Source organism: Myiozetetes cayanensis, unplaced genomic scaffold (genome assembly GCF_022539395.1).
Source record: "Myiozetetes cayanensis isolate MyiCay16 unplaced genomic scaffold, myiCay2020 scf35, whole genome shotgun sequence".
In the NCBI taxonomy this organism is placed as follows: Eukaryota; Metazoa; Chordata; class Aves; order Passeriformes; family Tyrannidae; genus Myiozetetes; species Myiozetetes cayanensis.
The window spans coordinates 893964-907801 of record NW_026087577.1 but is presented as its reverse complement, the minus strand read 5'-3'; the positions used below and the strand labels follow the sequence as shown (position 1 = coordinate 907801).

The 13838-nt window shown below is 67.0% G+C and overlaps 3 protein-coding genes across 5 annotated transcripts; 2 read left to right on the top strand and 1 right to left on the bottom strand.

The window, feature by feature from the left end:
* Positions 1-325: 325 nt before the first annotated feature.
* CKS1B (CDC28 protein kinase regulatory subunit 1B) lies at positions 326-1367 on the bottom strand. Of its 2 annotated transcripts, XM_050327991.1 has the most exons (3): positions 1182-1340; positions 658-785; positions 326-591 (listed from the first exon to the last, which is right to left on the bottom strand). In XM_050327991.1, exons 1-3 carry the CDS (start codon positions 1238-1240, stop codon positions 539-541), a joined length of 240 nt encoding a protein of 79 aa, XP_050183948.1. In that variant the 5' UTR covers positions 1241-1340; the 3' UTR covers positions 326-538. The 2 variants fall into 2 exon arrangements, with proteins under 2 accessions (XP_050183948.1, XP_050183947.1); XM_050327990.1 differs by having other exon boundaries at positions 326-785; positions 1182-1367.
* A 4868-nt stretch (positions 1368-6235) lies between these two features.
* Positions 6236-11216, top strand: SHC1 (SHC adaptor protein 1). The gene is given in 13 exon segments (XM_050327937.1): positions 6236-6782; positions 6785-7189; positions 7425-7495; positions 7787-7850; positions 8087-8206; positions 8649-8702; positions 8827-8878; positions 9050-9176; positions 9292-9460; positions 9661-9718; positions 9822-9986; positions 10075-10337; positions 10588-11216. Coding segments are annotated over 13 exon segments (1845 nt in total). The 5' UTR covers positions 6236-6614; the 3' UTR covers positions 10717-11216.
* A 604-nt stretch (positions 11217-11820) lies between these two features.
* PYGO2 (pygopus family PHD finger 2) lies at positions 11821-13768 on the top strand. Of its 2 annotated transcripts, XM_050327946.1 has the most exons (3): positions 11821-11982; positions 12064-12113; positions 12184-13768. In XM_050327946.1, the coding sequence occupies exons 1-3, from the start codon at positions 11859-11861 to the stop codon at positions 13273-13275; spliced, it is 1266 nt and encodes a 421-aa protein (XP_050183903.1). In that variant the 5' UTR covers positions 11821-11858; the 3' UTR covers positions 13276-13768. The 2 variants fall into 2 exon arrangements, with proteins under 2 accessions (XP_050183903.1, XP_050183902.1); XM_050327945.1 differs by having other exon boundaries at positions 11821-12113.
* The last annotated feature ends 70 nt before the right edge of the window (positions 13769-13838 follow it).

Below are 13838 nucleotides of genomic sequence, written 5' to 3'. Positions count from 1 at the left end.
CGCGCGCTCATTGGCCCGCCCGCCCGTCCGTCACACAGCCTTTTCCGTGCCCATTGGTCGGGAGGCGGGACCGCAGGGACGGAACCATCGCCCCGGGGGGGGAATGGGGATGTCCCCCCCTCGTGGCCATGGGCTCGCCCGGCGGGCGGGGGCACGGGGATTGCCCCCCATCCCCTCACGGCCCCGGGATTGCCCCGGGAGCGCCCCCCGTCCCCTCACGGCCCCGGGAGCGCCCCAGCCCCCGGAGAACCCTCTGCTGTCCCCGGGAACCCGCGCCAAGAGGCTCCGCGGTCCCGGGAGCCCCTCGACCCCCCTCGCCGTCAACCACAGACAGGAGCTCCCAAAAACATCACTTTATTGAAGCTTTGGAGGCCTCGCAACAGGAAAAACCCCCGGCACCGGCGCCGAGTGGCCACAGCGGCGCCCGGGCGGCACCGAGGACCAGGGGGTGAAGCCCTCCAGGAACGCGAAGGAGGAGGAGGAGGAAGGTGCTTTCTCAGCTCGAACGGGCTGGGAGCTCCAGCAGAGCGGGGACGGCTCACTTGTCCGGCTTCTTGGACAGCGGCCGTCGGAAGAGCAGGATGTGGGGCTCTGCGGGGGGACAGAGGCGGTCAGGCCGAGACCCCCGGGCGACCCCCGCCCCCCCGCGGGGCTCACCTGGCTCGTGGATCATGTAGTGCACCCAGCCCTGGCTCTGCTGCACCCCCAGGTTCCGCCACTCCGACTCCGACAGCAGGTGGGTCTTGGGCACCAGCTTGGCGATGTCCTTGGGCAGCATCACGTGCCTGCGGCCCCCCCGCGACCCTCGGTGAGTCCTGCGGCACCCCGGGGCCACCGCACCCCCCAGGGACCCTGACCCGGTCACCCTCACAGCCTCCAATTCCCAGGATGGGGTTCCTCCCCCCGGGGCACCGTTAACGGGACCGGCTCCGTGACTCCACACAGAACCCTCAGTGGGGCCCCTCCGGGATAACTTCCCTCTTGCTCTACAGCGCAGCGCCTCGACCACCCCCCCCCTTCCACCAGCGAGCCTTTACCGGCCTCTCCCCCCACCGCGCACCGTTACCGGGACACCCTCCCCTCACCCCTTCCCGCGGGAAACCGTAACCGAGCTCCCTCCCTCCTTTACCACCCGCCCGTTACCGGGACCGCCCCGCTCCCCAGGGAGGCCCTTCTCGTACCGGTACTCGAACTCCTCGTCGTCGTACTTGTCGGAGTAGTAGATCTGTTTGTGCGCCATGACGGGCCCCCCTCGCCCCCGGCGGCCGTTGGTGCCTGCCCCGCCCCCCCTCCCGCGGCGCTTTTCAAACGCCGCCGCCCCGCGCTCCCATTGGCCGGCCCCGCCCCGCGCGGGGCAGGGGCGCCAGCCCATTGGTCTGTGCGCGCGCGGAGCTTCCCGCGGGCCGGCGCGCGGCCCCGCGATTGGCTTGGGTGAGGTGTCACGTGGGCGGGAGGGGGCGGGGGCGCGCGTGGGCCGGAAGTGAGTGGCGGCGGGGGCGGGGGCGCGCGCGGGCGGGGGCGCGCGCGGGAGCGGCACCGGCGGGGAGCTGCGGCGCGAGACCCGCGCGAGGCCGATGGTGCCCGGTGAGCGCGCGCCGGCCGGGCCGGGGCGGGGGCGGGGCGGGGGTGGAGGGGCCCCCCCCGCGGGAGGGCCCCCGAGGCCGCCAGAGGCCCAGGGTCCCGCGGTGCCCGCCCGGGACTTGAGTGAGTCTGCACCGCTCGCCGCCGCCGCCGCCCTTCTGCCGCCACCCGCTCGAGGTGCCGCCGCTGCCTGTGCCGCCCTTCCTTTCCTGGCTGCCTCGCGTTCCTGGCGCGGGCGAGCCGAGCCCGGGGCAGGCCCAGACCTTCCTGCGCGAGGCCCGACCGGGGCCGGAGGTGGCGGTGCCGGTGCTGGGCTCCCGGGGCGGTCCCGGGGTGACCCACCCGGCGTGGCGGCTGCCGTGTGTGCCCGGGGCTCGCACTCGCACCGCCCTGTGCCGTGCCCGTGCAGGACACGGCAGGGACGCAGTTCCACGGGCGCTGCGGGGCCTGGGGAGACCCCCGAGCCCCGGACCGGCAGGACCTCCGGGACAGGGGCACCGGCTGCGTTTGGAGGGTTCCTCGGCCACCCTGCCTTGTGTGCCTCAGACCAAGGCAGGGATGACTTCCCTGAGCAGACCGGGCTGTTGTGGGCAGGGTGGCTGTTCCTCTGCGCAGGCCTTTGTCTGCTCCCCAGCGCTGTGTTGTGTCCATCTGTTGTAGACTGTCCCTGCCTCTCCCCTTGAAGCCCCTGGATGGGGCCACCCACGCGGAGCAGACCCCAGACGTGGGTTCTGAGGAAGGATCAGCAGGGCCCTGCTCATCACCTTAGTGTGGCAGAAGCCTCTGGCCAAAGGGCAACTCTTGGCAGTGCTTCCTGGGGCCGCCCTGGGCTGGGCCTGGAGCAGAGGGGCCGAAGATGCCATCCCTTCCCGGCCCAGTGGGGCAAGAGGACCCGCCCGTTGGTGGGGGAATGCTGTGGATGGGCCACCTCAGGAGCTGCTCAGAGCAGTGTCCCCTCCCCAGGAGGGATGCCAGTGAGCTTTAGCAAGGCTGAACACCCTGGCTAAGGGCTCTGACACCCCTTCCCTGCCACCAGCCTCGGCCCCTGGTATCCTAAGGGCCCAGTCCCCACCTCTGCTCAGCAGTGAGGGATGTGATGTGGTGCTGCAGGGGTTGATCTCCACTGCCAGTGCCAGACAGGGCCCTCTTATCTCACTGTCTCCTGAGCAAATGGCCACAGTGCCTGCCTGGGCTCCAGATAAGGGTGTGATTTAGTGCTGGGCAGTAAATCATGTCTTCTGCCCTCGACTGCTTGGCTGTCCTGGCCTCGGCTGGGTGGTGGGGGTGGGAGCAGGAAGAGCAGCAGCTCTGGAGCTGCTGCTGCTTTGCTTGCCTTGTTTTCCCCTCACAGACCTTGCTGCCTCTCCCAGCTCCCCCCTCGTAGCCTCTTTCCACAGATCCCTTCTTTACTGCTCTCCTGGGAGGAAGGGGCACAGCCTTCTGTGTGCCATTCTGCATTGGGGTGGAGGAGGGGGCAGCTCTGCCCCCTTGGGCTGCCTCTGCTCTCCCTCCTTGCGTGTGGCTTTTGGGCGCTGGTTTTTGGGCTGGGCAGGGATCGGCTCCGACACTTGTCTCGGGTCACAGAGTGACTCTTGGACCCTGACGCTGTTTGCTGGTGTGGGCAAGGCCTCAGCAGAGCCAGGCTCAGCCTCACACTCCTGCCCTGCTCCACCCCAGCTCTGTCTTCCCTCCGACAGCAAGCAGGTGGCTTCCCTGGCTCTCTTGTGTGTACCAGCAGCGTGTGGTCACAGCTGCCACGGCCCCATCTGACTGCAGGCAGCGTGGAGGAGCAGGGTCTGCCTCCTGGTGCCACGGCCCCTGCACTGGCAGGCTGGGGCAGGGCTGGCTAACTCCCTGTTTGTCCCCGAACCGCAGGTCGGAGTGCCAGACGAGAGGGGCTGTGCGTCTCTGCTCCCCGCCTGGGGCCTGCCCTGCCCTCTGCCAGCGATGGAGTACGTGGTAAGGACTTCGGTGGAGGACTAGGTGGCTTCGGTGGTGGATCCTGCCTGCCCTCTCTCCCTGCTGGGAGGGCCCCAGCCTCCTCCCCGGGTCTCCACTGGTGTCTCCCAACCCCTCCTCAGAGCAAAGGAGAGGTTACATGTCGTGTGCTGCAGCTGTGATGTTTGGGGGGAAAAAAAAATCAGCTGTTGGCTGGATTTGAGTGTTTTCCTTTGCTTTCTCCCTGCCTTGGAGACACGAAGTTGGCTGTGGTTGGACAGAGGGGGGTCTGCTGCCCAGAGGTGAGGTTTGTACGTGCAGCCACCCCGCTCCTTGCTGCAATTTCTTGCCAAACCACTGGCGTGTTCCAGGTCTCTGACTCAGCTCCCAGTTTGTGTTTCCTGGGAGGATGTTGGTAGCAGGGCCCTGAGCGTCCCTTCTCTGCTTCTCTTCCTTGTCCTTGGCTGGAAGTCCCAGTCCCAGATGCCTGAAAGTAGCCCACATCCCTCTGTTTCTCATAGTCCAGTGTCTTTTCTGTGGTGGCAGAGCACATGGAGCAGCTTCCTTGGGGACAGTTGTTCCAGCTACTCTTCTGGAGGGGCAGGAGCTCCTGCTGTCTGCCTGGCAAGGGGCTTGGGCCTGCCTGCTCAGGCAGGAGCAGGTTCTCTGTATCTCTGCATGCCTTCAGGTTTGCCTTCTGCACTGGGAGCCCACTGGGAGGGAGGGCTCCGTTGCCCTGGGGTGGGCTCTGGGGCTGAGGGACTGTGGTGGCAGCACTTCTGGTCTCCGAGGGCTGGGAGCAGCAATGCATCTTGTCACATCACCGCAGGTGATGTGGGCAGGCTGGCCTCAAAGGTCCTGAGAAAATCAGGAATTACTTCAGCTTATAAAAGCAGAGGTGTGTCTGAGCAGGGGCTGTGGTTGTGGGGCTTATCAACCCTTTGCTGCCGGGCAGGGGTGGCAGCTCCAGGCCCTGGGATGGTGAGAAGGGGGCAAGGAGGCGCTCCTGCCCCCAAGCAGTTCCTTTCTGCTCTTAATCCTAGCACGGCCCTGGGGAAGTGTCAGGACCCACGGAGCTGCTGTGCTGGGTGACCCCAGCCCCACACCCACCAGTGGCTAGCTCCTTGTGGGCAAACCCTGCTGCCCCCGCAGCCATTTGACACCACCCAGCTGGGCTCCCCTGGCACCGGGGCTGTGCTGGCCCCTCGCAGGGCGGGCGGCTTCCTGGCTCCCTGGCCCCAGGCTTCCTGCTTTTCTTTAGAGCGTGGTGCTGCCGGCCACAGGAAGGTCACAGTGCCGGCCAGGGGCCCCTGGCGGGGATGAGCACTGCATGGGACGGCCAGCACAGGCTCCCTGTGCCCGCAGGACCCCCAGGCTGAGGTGGGGGCTGGCAGAGGTTGGCAGAGCTGGTGTGTGTGGCCCAGGAATGCTCCTGTGACAGACCCACTGTCATGAGCCACAGCCCCTCGCATCGTGCAGGAGGCAATTTCCAACTGCATCCTGGCTTTTTCCTTTCCCTATCCCCGTGGCAGTGTGCCAGGCTTTGGGAAGTGGGACAGGGCAGCTGCCTGTGCTGAGCAGTGCTGGGCGAGGGCTCCAAAGCTGGGAGAGCCCTTCCCTTGGCCTGGATTTACCCAGTTTCAGTTTAGTGGCCATTTTACAGAGCATGTAGTGGTCAGGAAAGCTCTGGTCCTTGGCGTGTCAGGGGTTGGTTCTGCCTGAAATCGCTACCTCATCCCACTGGTGGTGGAGGGGGGAGAGCTCTGATTCCTCGGTGAGGCCAAGGCTGTGGAGGACAGCACGGCCAGGCTGACCCGAGTTCCTGCTGCACACGAGTACCCCAAAGGTGAGGGAACAGGGAAGACCTGCTCTTGAGCCCTCCGATCCACAGGTGGGAGCCCTGCCTGGCTCCCTATGGCTGAAGGGGCCGATTTTTGCCCCCCAGCACGCTCCCACTAGCTCCGCCTGTGACCTTGATTTTTCTGCTCCAGATAGGCGCTGGGTCCCCACCCCTCGCCTGGAGCCCCTCCTGCGCGGCGCCCCAGCCCCAGCGCAGCCCCCGCCGCGGGCAGAGCCTGCCCTGCCGCCCGTGAGTCAGCACGGCCCTTCCGATCAGCCGCAGCCCCTTCTCCTCCTCCCAGCGATGAGCTGCAGCCTCTCCCTCCGGCTCCCCACCACGGCTGGCAGTCCGTGCTGAGACGCTGCCTCGCCCGGCGCGCAGCCCACCTGTATCCTGCACCTGGCCAGCCCTCCGGGCGAGATCTGTGCTCTCTCAGGACTGGATGTCCCCGGCATTCCGGGCGGCTGCGAGCGCTGGTGTCCCCTCGGCATCGCTGCTCCCCCCGGCAGAGCCCGGCGAGCCAAGGGCGGCCGCTCGCCGCTGGCACGTGGGTTTGCGTGGTGCTGGCCGCCACAGAAGGACCTTGTTCTTCCCTCCTGGATGGTGCTCAGAGCGGGGCTGGGCTGGGCTTGGATGCGCTCTGTGGCTGCCTTGTCTCCGGGCTTTAAATATTCATGCTTTTGATTTCCTCTTAGCGGCCGGCGAGCGGGCGGCTCAGGGGCCGGAGCGAGCGGCCGGGGCGGAGGGCGGCCGCGCTGGACCAAGCAGGGCAGAGGGAGCTGGATCCGGCCCCTGGATGAAGACAATGGGATTTGCTGCCGGCCCAGTGCTGGAGTGGCAAGGGGTTTGAGGACCTGCAGGCTGGGGACAGAGCATTCTGAACTCTCCTCCCCGTGCCAGCGGCTCCCCGGGGGCATCGCTGCGGCCCCATTTCCTCCCTGCTGGGGCGCGTTGCTCTCGGTCTGAGCGGATCTGCACATCCTCGCTGACGCCGATCACGATCGATCGGCTGTGCCTGCGCCAGGCAGCCCCTGGCCCCGCTACCCAGCGCCGCGGGCCCCGCTCTCCCTGCCAGCCATGCCGGGCTGGCGTGGACCTGGCGTGGAGCTCGGCCGAGGCTTCTGCTTGGGGGCACCTTCCCGGGGGCTGCAGGCGCTCGGACTCTCCATGGGGCCCCTGTGAGGTCCAGCTGGCTGCCTGCACCCCGCTGCCACTCTGGACAGGGCGGCCCTGGCCCTCCTCATCTCTCTCCACCATGGATCTCCTGCAAAAGAGCAAATACAGCCACCTGCGGAATGAGTCTGTCTCCTCTCTGGAGGAGGTCGTGGGGGGCCCGGGGGGCCCATCCTCCCCCATGGAGTCCCTTGCAAGCACGCAGGCTCTGCCTGGCTCTCCGTCCTCCTCCTCCTCCTCCTCCTCCTCCTCCTTGGTGCCACGGCGCCTCCTGGGGAGCTCTTACACGAGTCAGAGGACAGCCCCACCACCCTCTGCTCCTTCTTCCCCAAAATGGCCAACCTGAAGCTCTCCAATCCTGCCAACCTGCTCAGCTTGCGGGGCTCTTCAGCTGGCAGCAGCCCAGGGGAACCTGGGACCCCTGGGATGCTGGCATCGGTGCCAGGGGGTGCTGCCAGCTCCGGCTCAGCGAGGCCTGTCGCTGTCTGTTCCCAGGATATGAACAAGCTGAGCTGTGGGAAGAAGACGCGGGTGGAAGGCGGCCAGCTGGGGGGTGACGAATGGACCCGCCACGGCAGCTTTGTCAATAAGCCCACCCGTGGCTGGCTGCACCCTGATGACAAGGTCATGGGCCCCGGGGTCTCCTACCATGTCCGGGTGAGTGCTGGGGACTGGGTCAGACTGGGAAGGGTCACCGTGGGAATTTGGGGACCTCCTGGCACGCTCCTTGGAGGTGTGGGGAGGGAGGGCAGCGGGGTGGGGCACGTGGGCAGTGGGATTCCCAGGGAGGTCACCACTGGGGAGCTGGGGTGCTTGAGGCCCCAGCCCCCTCCCTGGCAGCATGGGGGGTGAATCCTGTGGCTGGCCAAACTCACCTTGCTCTCTTGCCCAGTACATGGGTTGTGTGGAAGTGCTCCAGTCCATGAGGGCTCTGGATTTCAACACCAGGACACAGGTCACCAGGTGAGCTCTGCCTCTCCCAGGGGCTGCTGCTTTTGGGGAGGGGTCAGGGGGGCTGTCTGAGTCCCACGCAAGCCCCTGGTGGCATGTGGGGCTTTCAGTGGGGGTGAGGCTGCTGCAGCCCATCAAACACTAACACCAGTGCTTTCCCCAGCTGGCGCTGCTGGGGGGCTTCCACTTTGTCACCCTGTCACTCCTATGCTGGTTCCTGTGTCCTCAGTCCTGTGTTTGTTGCTGGGGGGTCTTTGGGTGGGCCAGGCACTGGGGACTGACATCTCTCTGTGCTCCCTGCAGGGAGGCCATTGGGTTGGTGTGTGAGGCTGTGCCCGGTGCCAAGGGAGCCGTGAGGAGGAGGAAGGTGAGGCCAGGCTGGGGAGCTGCTGGGGGAATGTGCATGGTTGGCTGGGTATGGGGCAGAGGATCAGGTTCCAGCCTGGCTGGCTGTGCTGTCAGCACTGTGGCTCAGGCCAGGGCCAGTGGTAAGGATGAGGTGCCCATGTCTGCTGTGGGGGCAGTGGGATGTGACCTGTCCCCCTGCCCCCTGGGCTGTGTGTGGCCTGGGGAGCCCCTTCCCACCCTGCCCTTTGCCCCCAGCCCTGTGGTCGCTCCCTGAACTCCATCCTGGGCAAGAGCAACTTGAAGTTCGCTGGCATGCCCATCACCCTGACCATCTCCACCAGCAGCCTCAACCTCATGGCCTCAGACTGCAAGCAGGTGAGAGTGGGGACAGGTGGGGGCCAGGCTGGTTTTGGACTAGCAGGAATCCTCATGTCCTCCACCCCAGGTCTAGCAGGGGATGCCCCCAACCTCCCAAAGGAATCTCTGGGTGGGCTGTGTGACTTGCTGAGTGCCCACCTCCCTGCAGTCCCCAGGGCTGAAAGGTGGGAGGAATATCCCACATGCTTTGTGGGGTCTCTCCTGGAGACTGTGAGACCCAAGTCCCCCTGCCTGGGACCATGTCTCCTGATTTTGACCCTGCTCTCAGTGGCCCTGGTGATGTCCCAGTCCTTATCCTGGCAGCCTGTGGCTCATAACCAGGGCTCCAGAGGCTTGTGAGCCCCCATGGCAGGCCAGCCCTGGGGAGGGTGGGATGTGCCATCCCCAGCTGGGTGCCCAGGAGTTCCTGGCTATGTCCAATGACATCTCCTCCTTGCAGATCATCGCCAACCACCACATGCAGTCCATATCCTTCGCATCTGGGGGAGACCCGGTGAGTATGCAGGGTCCCCATCCCTGCCCCCTGCTAGGGACTGGTGCCTCTCCTGCCCTCTCCTGACGTCTTGGGCCCTGTGATCCCTGGCAGCCCTTTCTCACTGCCGGTGTCTCACCCACAGGACACAGCTGAGTACGTTGCCTATGTTGCCAAAGACCCCGTCAATCAGAGAGGTGAGGGTCCTCAATGCCAGAGCCCCTTTTTGGGGGTGTTCAGGCCCAGCTCAGTGCAGGGGGAGGTGCTGGGTGACCCTTAAGGAAGCTCTGGGGTGCACAAGGCAGGCTCAGGGGTGAAGGACCTCACTTCTGGAGTTCTGCAATCCCATCCCACCGTTTTCTGCCCAGCCTGCCATATCCTGGAGTGTCCTGAGGGCTTGGCGCAGGACGTGATCAGCACCATCGGCCAGGCCTTCGAGCTGCGCTTCAAGCAGTACCTGAAGAACCCCCCAAAGCTGGTGACCCCCCACGACAGGTCAGGGCAGGGTTGTGTGAGGAGGATAAAGGTGGGAGGGTGTCTGAGATCAGCTTTGGAGAGGGAATGCAGCCCTGGCTGCTGTCATGGGCTTATCTGTGCTGTGCCTTCCCAGGATGGCAGGGTTTGATGGCTCTGCCTGGGACGAAGAAGAAGAGGAACCAGCCCCGGATCATCAGTACTACAATGACTTCCCTGGCAAGGAGCCTCCCATCGGGGGGGTCGTGGACATGCGGCTGCGGGAGGGGGCCACTCAGACCCCGAATCACCTGGGGGCCACACTGGTGAGGCTCCTGGGAAGGCTCTGTCCTACAAGGGAGATGCAGGGACCCTGACTGGGCTGTTGATTCTGCTTGGGGTTATCCCACCATCAGGGCCATGGGATATGCATCCCCAGTGTTTCTGGCAGCCCAGGGTGTGGGGAGTGGGAAGTGGAGGGAGCAGGAAAGGGAGTCGGGGCTCACCACTGCCTCTCTCCCTGCAGCCTGTGGGCCAGTCCAGTGGGGAGCACGATCCCCAGAAGCAGCACACTCCTACCCAAGGTAACGTGGCAGGTGTACCCAGTCCCAGTCTTCTTCCCTGGACCCCCAGTTGGGGGCTGAGGTGGGCTGGAAACCTACTGACCCCAACGCTCTTGGTTAGCAGGGAGAGAGAAATACCCAGCTCCAGCGGGCACGTCTGGCCGTGTGGACCTGTTTGATGACCCATCCTACGTCAACGTGCAGAATGTGGACAAGGCACGCCAGGCCCCCGCCACAGGCACCACGAGCACAGCCAATGGCAGCACACAAAGGGACCTGTTCGACATGAGTGAGTGGGAGGGGTGGCAGCTGCAGCCAGTGCAGGGGTGGGTGGGTGAGGGCGTGGTCACGGTCCCCCTGCTCCCCTGTCCCTGCAGAGCCCTTTGAAGATGCCCTGCGTGTGCCCCCGTCTGTGCCCGTGGGGCTGCCCCCTGCCCAGGTGGTGGCCTCCATGGAGGAGCAGCTGAGAAGAGAGCCCTGGTACCACGGGAAGATGAACCGCAAAGAGGCTGAGAAGCTGCTGAAGGTGAACGGAGACTTCCTGGTGCGGGAGAGCACCACCAGCCCGGGCCAGTACGTGCTGACCGGCCTGCAGGGTGGGCAGCCCAAGCATCTGCTGCTTGTCGATCCCGAGGGAGTGGTGAGTGCGTGTTAGGGCCTGAGATGGAGCTCGGGACATCTTGGGGGGGGCTTAAAAGAGACACCAGGGCACTGGGGGGGCCACACCACTCATCAGGGGACAACTCTCAGCTGGTTTGGGGGATGGAGAGGGCCTGGTGGAGCGTGGGGGTGAGATGCAGTCTGTGCCCAGCCCGTGCCGTGGAGGGTGGTGTCTTTAGCACCCCGTGGGCACCAACAGCCCCCTGAGCAACCTTTCCCTGGTGCCCCAGGTGCGGACGAAGGACCATCGCTTCGAGAGCGTCAGCCACCTCATCAGCTACCACATGGACAATCACCTGCCCATCATCTCAGCTGGCAGTGAGATGTGCCTGCAGCAGCCAGTGGAGAGAAGACTGTGAGGCCCGGGGGTCCCGTGCGCAGCCCCCCCAGAGCACAGTCCCCCGGCCCTGTTCCCTGCCCCAGGGAGCCCTCAGACTGCTGGGTGCTCTGCCCAGCACTGAGCATGGACTTGGCTGAGGACAGGGCCTGTCTCCCTTCACCATGTGAGGCTGGTGGCCGTGGGGGGCTTGGGCTGTGAGTGCCTGTGGGATGGGGGCTGCTACTGCACAGCCCCTGCCCCTCCAGCCTTTGCACAGCAGTTCAGCTCCCACCAAAATCCAGCCCTGCTGCCGTGCCACGGCCACTCTGGTGCTCTCCAGCATGGGCTCGGGTCTGGCGGGGCTGAGTCCCCCTGAGCTGGAGGCAGCCTGGCCTTGTCTCTGGCACCTGGGCCAAGGAAGGGGGCCCGTGGGGGGCTCAGCTCTCCCAAGCACGAGGCCCAGCCGGCCCCACAGCGACTGTACCGGATCACTTTACGTGTTAACTCTGTGCCTTGACCCCGCAGGTCCCACACTCTTATGCAAGGGCAGGGGCTGGGGACAGAGCCCCCCCCCCCCTGCTCCCAGCACCCGTCCCCCCTCCGTGCCGTGCCCACGCTCCAGGACTTGCGCCACGACATCCCCTCCCTGCACGGGCGGCTCTGGCAGCCCCGGGGGGGTGGCGGGAGAGCCCCCCTGCATGCACAGCCTGACTCCCCCCAAGCCAAAGCGCGGCCCTGCCCCCCTCGCGGCCCCGGGGGCCCCTGGCCCCACTATACCAAAGGAACTGGTGGTTGTATATTAAAGTTGGTATTTCTCTAGGCCCTGGCTGGTGTGAGCTGCGGGAGGGGACGCCGTGGGCGGGGGGTCCCCCACGGGCCCTACAGAGGGTCCTTTCTCCTTTCCCTCCCCCCGGGCGCCTGTAAATGGTGCGGGACGTGATTCCCCCTCTCCCGCTCCACTTGGTTTGGTCCGAGCGGCGGTGGGGGCGGGGCACGCGGTTGATTGACGCGTCCTTCGCGCGCCGTGGTTGGCTCCGCGCGCTCCGCCCCGCCCTCCGCGCGCCGTGATTGGCCCCGCTCGCTCCGCCCCGCTCGTCGCGGGCCGCGATTGGTCCCGGTCGCGGTCCCGGTTCCGGTTCCGGCGGGGCCATGGCGGCGGCGGCGCGCGCGCCCTGAGGGGCCATGGCGGCCCCGCACGCAGAGAAGCTGGAGGGAGCCGTGCCGGCCCCGCCGCCCCCGCCGGGGCCCCCGCACCCCCCGGGCAGCGCCGCCGCCGGCGGGCCCGGCCGCAAGCAGGGGAAGGCAGGTGAGCGCCGGGGCCGGGGCGGGTGGAACGGGGTGGGAGTCCCCCCAGCCCCCCCTGACGCGGCCCCTCCTGTCCCCGCAGGGCTGCAGATGAAGAGCCCCGAGAAAAAGCGCCGCAAGTCCAACACGCAGGTACGCGCCGGGCCCGGGGGTCCCTGGGAGGGGTCCCTGGCAAAGCCCTGACCGCGCCTTCTCCCCGCAGGGCCCCGCCTACTCGCACCTCTCGGAGTTCGCGCCGCCGCCCACGCCCATGGTGGACCACCTGGTGGCCTCCAACCCCTTCGAGGATGACTTCGGGGCCCCCAAGGTGGGGGCGGCGCCCGCCCCGTTCCTGGGCAGCCCCGTCCCGTTCGGCGGGTTCCGCGTGCAGGGCGGGGGGATGTCGCCGCAGGTGCCCCCCGGCTACGGCGGGGGCCCGCAGCCCCTGCGGAGGCAACCCCCGCCCTTCGCCCCCGGGCAGATGGGCCCGGCTTTCAGCATGGCCCCCCAGAACCCCAACTACGTGCAGGGCGGAGGCCTGGGCTTCGCCGGGCAGCCCTTCAGCCAGCCCCTCGGACAGAACTTCAGCCCGCCAATGGGACAGCTCATGCAGGGCCCCGTCGCGGGCTTCGGGCCCATGATCTCCCCCACCATGGGGCAGCCCCCGCGGGGAGGGGGGGACATGGGCCCCGGGCCGGCCCTCAATGCCCCCGCAGGGGGCCCGGCGGTGGCTCAGCGCTTCAGCCAGCCCGGCAACCTCTTCGGACAGTCGCCCCTGCAGCGCCCCGGGCCGAACATGCCCCCCCTGCCGCCCACCGCCAGCCCCTTCCCCGGGGCCGACCCCGCCTTCCCCGCAGGGGGCGAGGAGGGGGGCGGCAAGAACCCCCCGCCCAGCACCTTCGCCCCGGAGCAGCACTCGGGCTCCCCCGCCGCCGTCAACGGGGCACAGCCCGGCTTCGGCCCCGGCGGCGCCGCCCGCGGCAGCGGCACCCCCGACACCAACAGCCTCCCGCTGCCGCCCCCCGGGAAGGCCTCCGGAGCGCCCTCCAGCCACCAGCCGCCCCCGGGGCTTGTGTACCCGTGCGGGGCCTGCCGCAACGAGGTCAACGATGACCAGGACGCCATCCTGTGCGAGGCCTCCTGCCAGAAGTGGTTCCACCGGGAGTGCACGGGCATGACGGAGAACGCCTACGGGTTGCTCACCACCGAGGCCTCGGCTGTCTGGGCCTGCGACTTCTGCCTCAAGACCAAGGAGATCCAGTCTGTCTACATCCGGGAGGGCATGGGACAGCTGGTGGCCGCCAACGACGGCTGAGCCTCCCTCCTGCCGCCGTGTACAGCTCCCCATGCTGACTTAGGACCAAAACCCTGTTTTTTGTAGCTGTCACCCCCTCCTCTGCCAGCTGTGGCTGCTCCCCCAGGCACCACCGGCCACTGGGAGCCACCAGGGGACAGTGCCCAGGGGACCCGGGGTGGGTCTGTCTGTGCCGTCGCCAGCCTTTTGGTGTGGGGAGGGCTCTGGCTCCGGTGCACCGGCCCTGGGTGGGCTGAGGCTTCCCGGTGCCCCTCAGCGCTGCCTGGTTTAGTCAGTGCCCTCGCAAGGGGCTCTTCCCGCTGGTGTGCAGCGGTCCCGGTGCCCCGTGTACATGAACGGGGCAGTTCCGGTGCTTCTCGCTCCCCTGCCCACCCCCGGTGATCCCGGTACCCGCTCGCCCCCTCCCCCCGCCCCCCCCCAAGGTTCTATCTGTTATAGCCAATCGTTAAATGGAAACTTTTTGTACCGTCGCTATAAAACTCTGAAACGCGCAGGTCGGTGTGTGTCCGAGGGGGCTGTCCGGCGGTACCGGGGGTGTTCAGGGGTTCTGTGTCTGTCCGGTA

Coding starts and splice junctions, on each gene's coding strand:
- CKS1B (XM_050327990.1), bottom strand. CDS start 1,240: ATGGCGCACAAACAGATCTACTACTCCGACAAGTACGACGACGAGGAG. Junction 786..1,181: donor GACGAGGAGTTCGAGTACCG/GTACGAGAAGGG, acceptor GGGGGGCCGCAG/GCACGTGATGCTGCCCAAGG.
- PYGO2 (XM_050327945.1), top strand. CDS start 11,859: ATGGCGGCCCCGCACGCAGAGAAGCTGGAGGGAGCCGTGCCGGCCCCG. Junction 12,114..12,183: donor GCCGCAAGTCCAACACGCAG/GTACGCGCCGGG, acceptor TTCTCCCCGCAG/GGCCCCGCCTACTCGCACCT.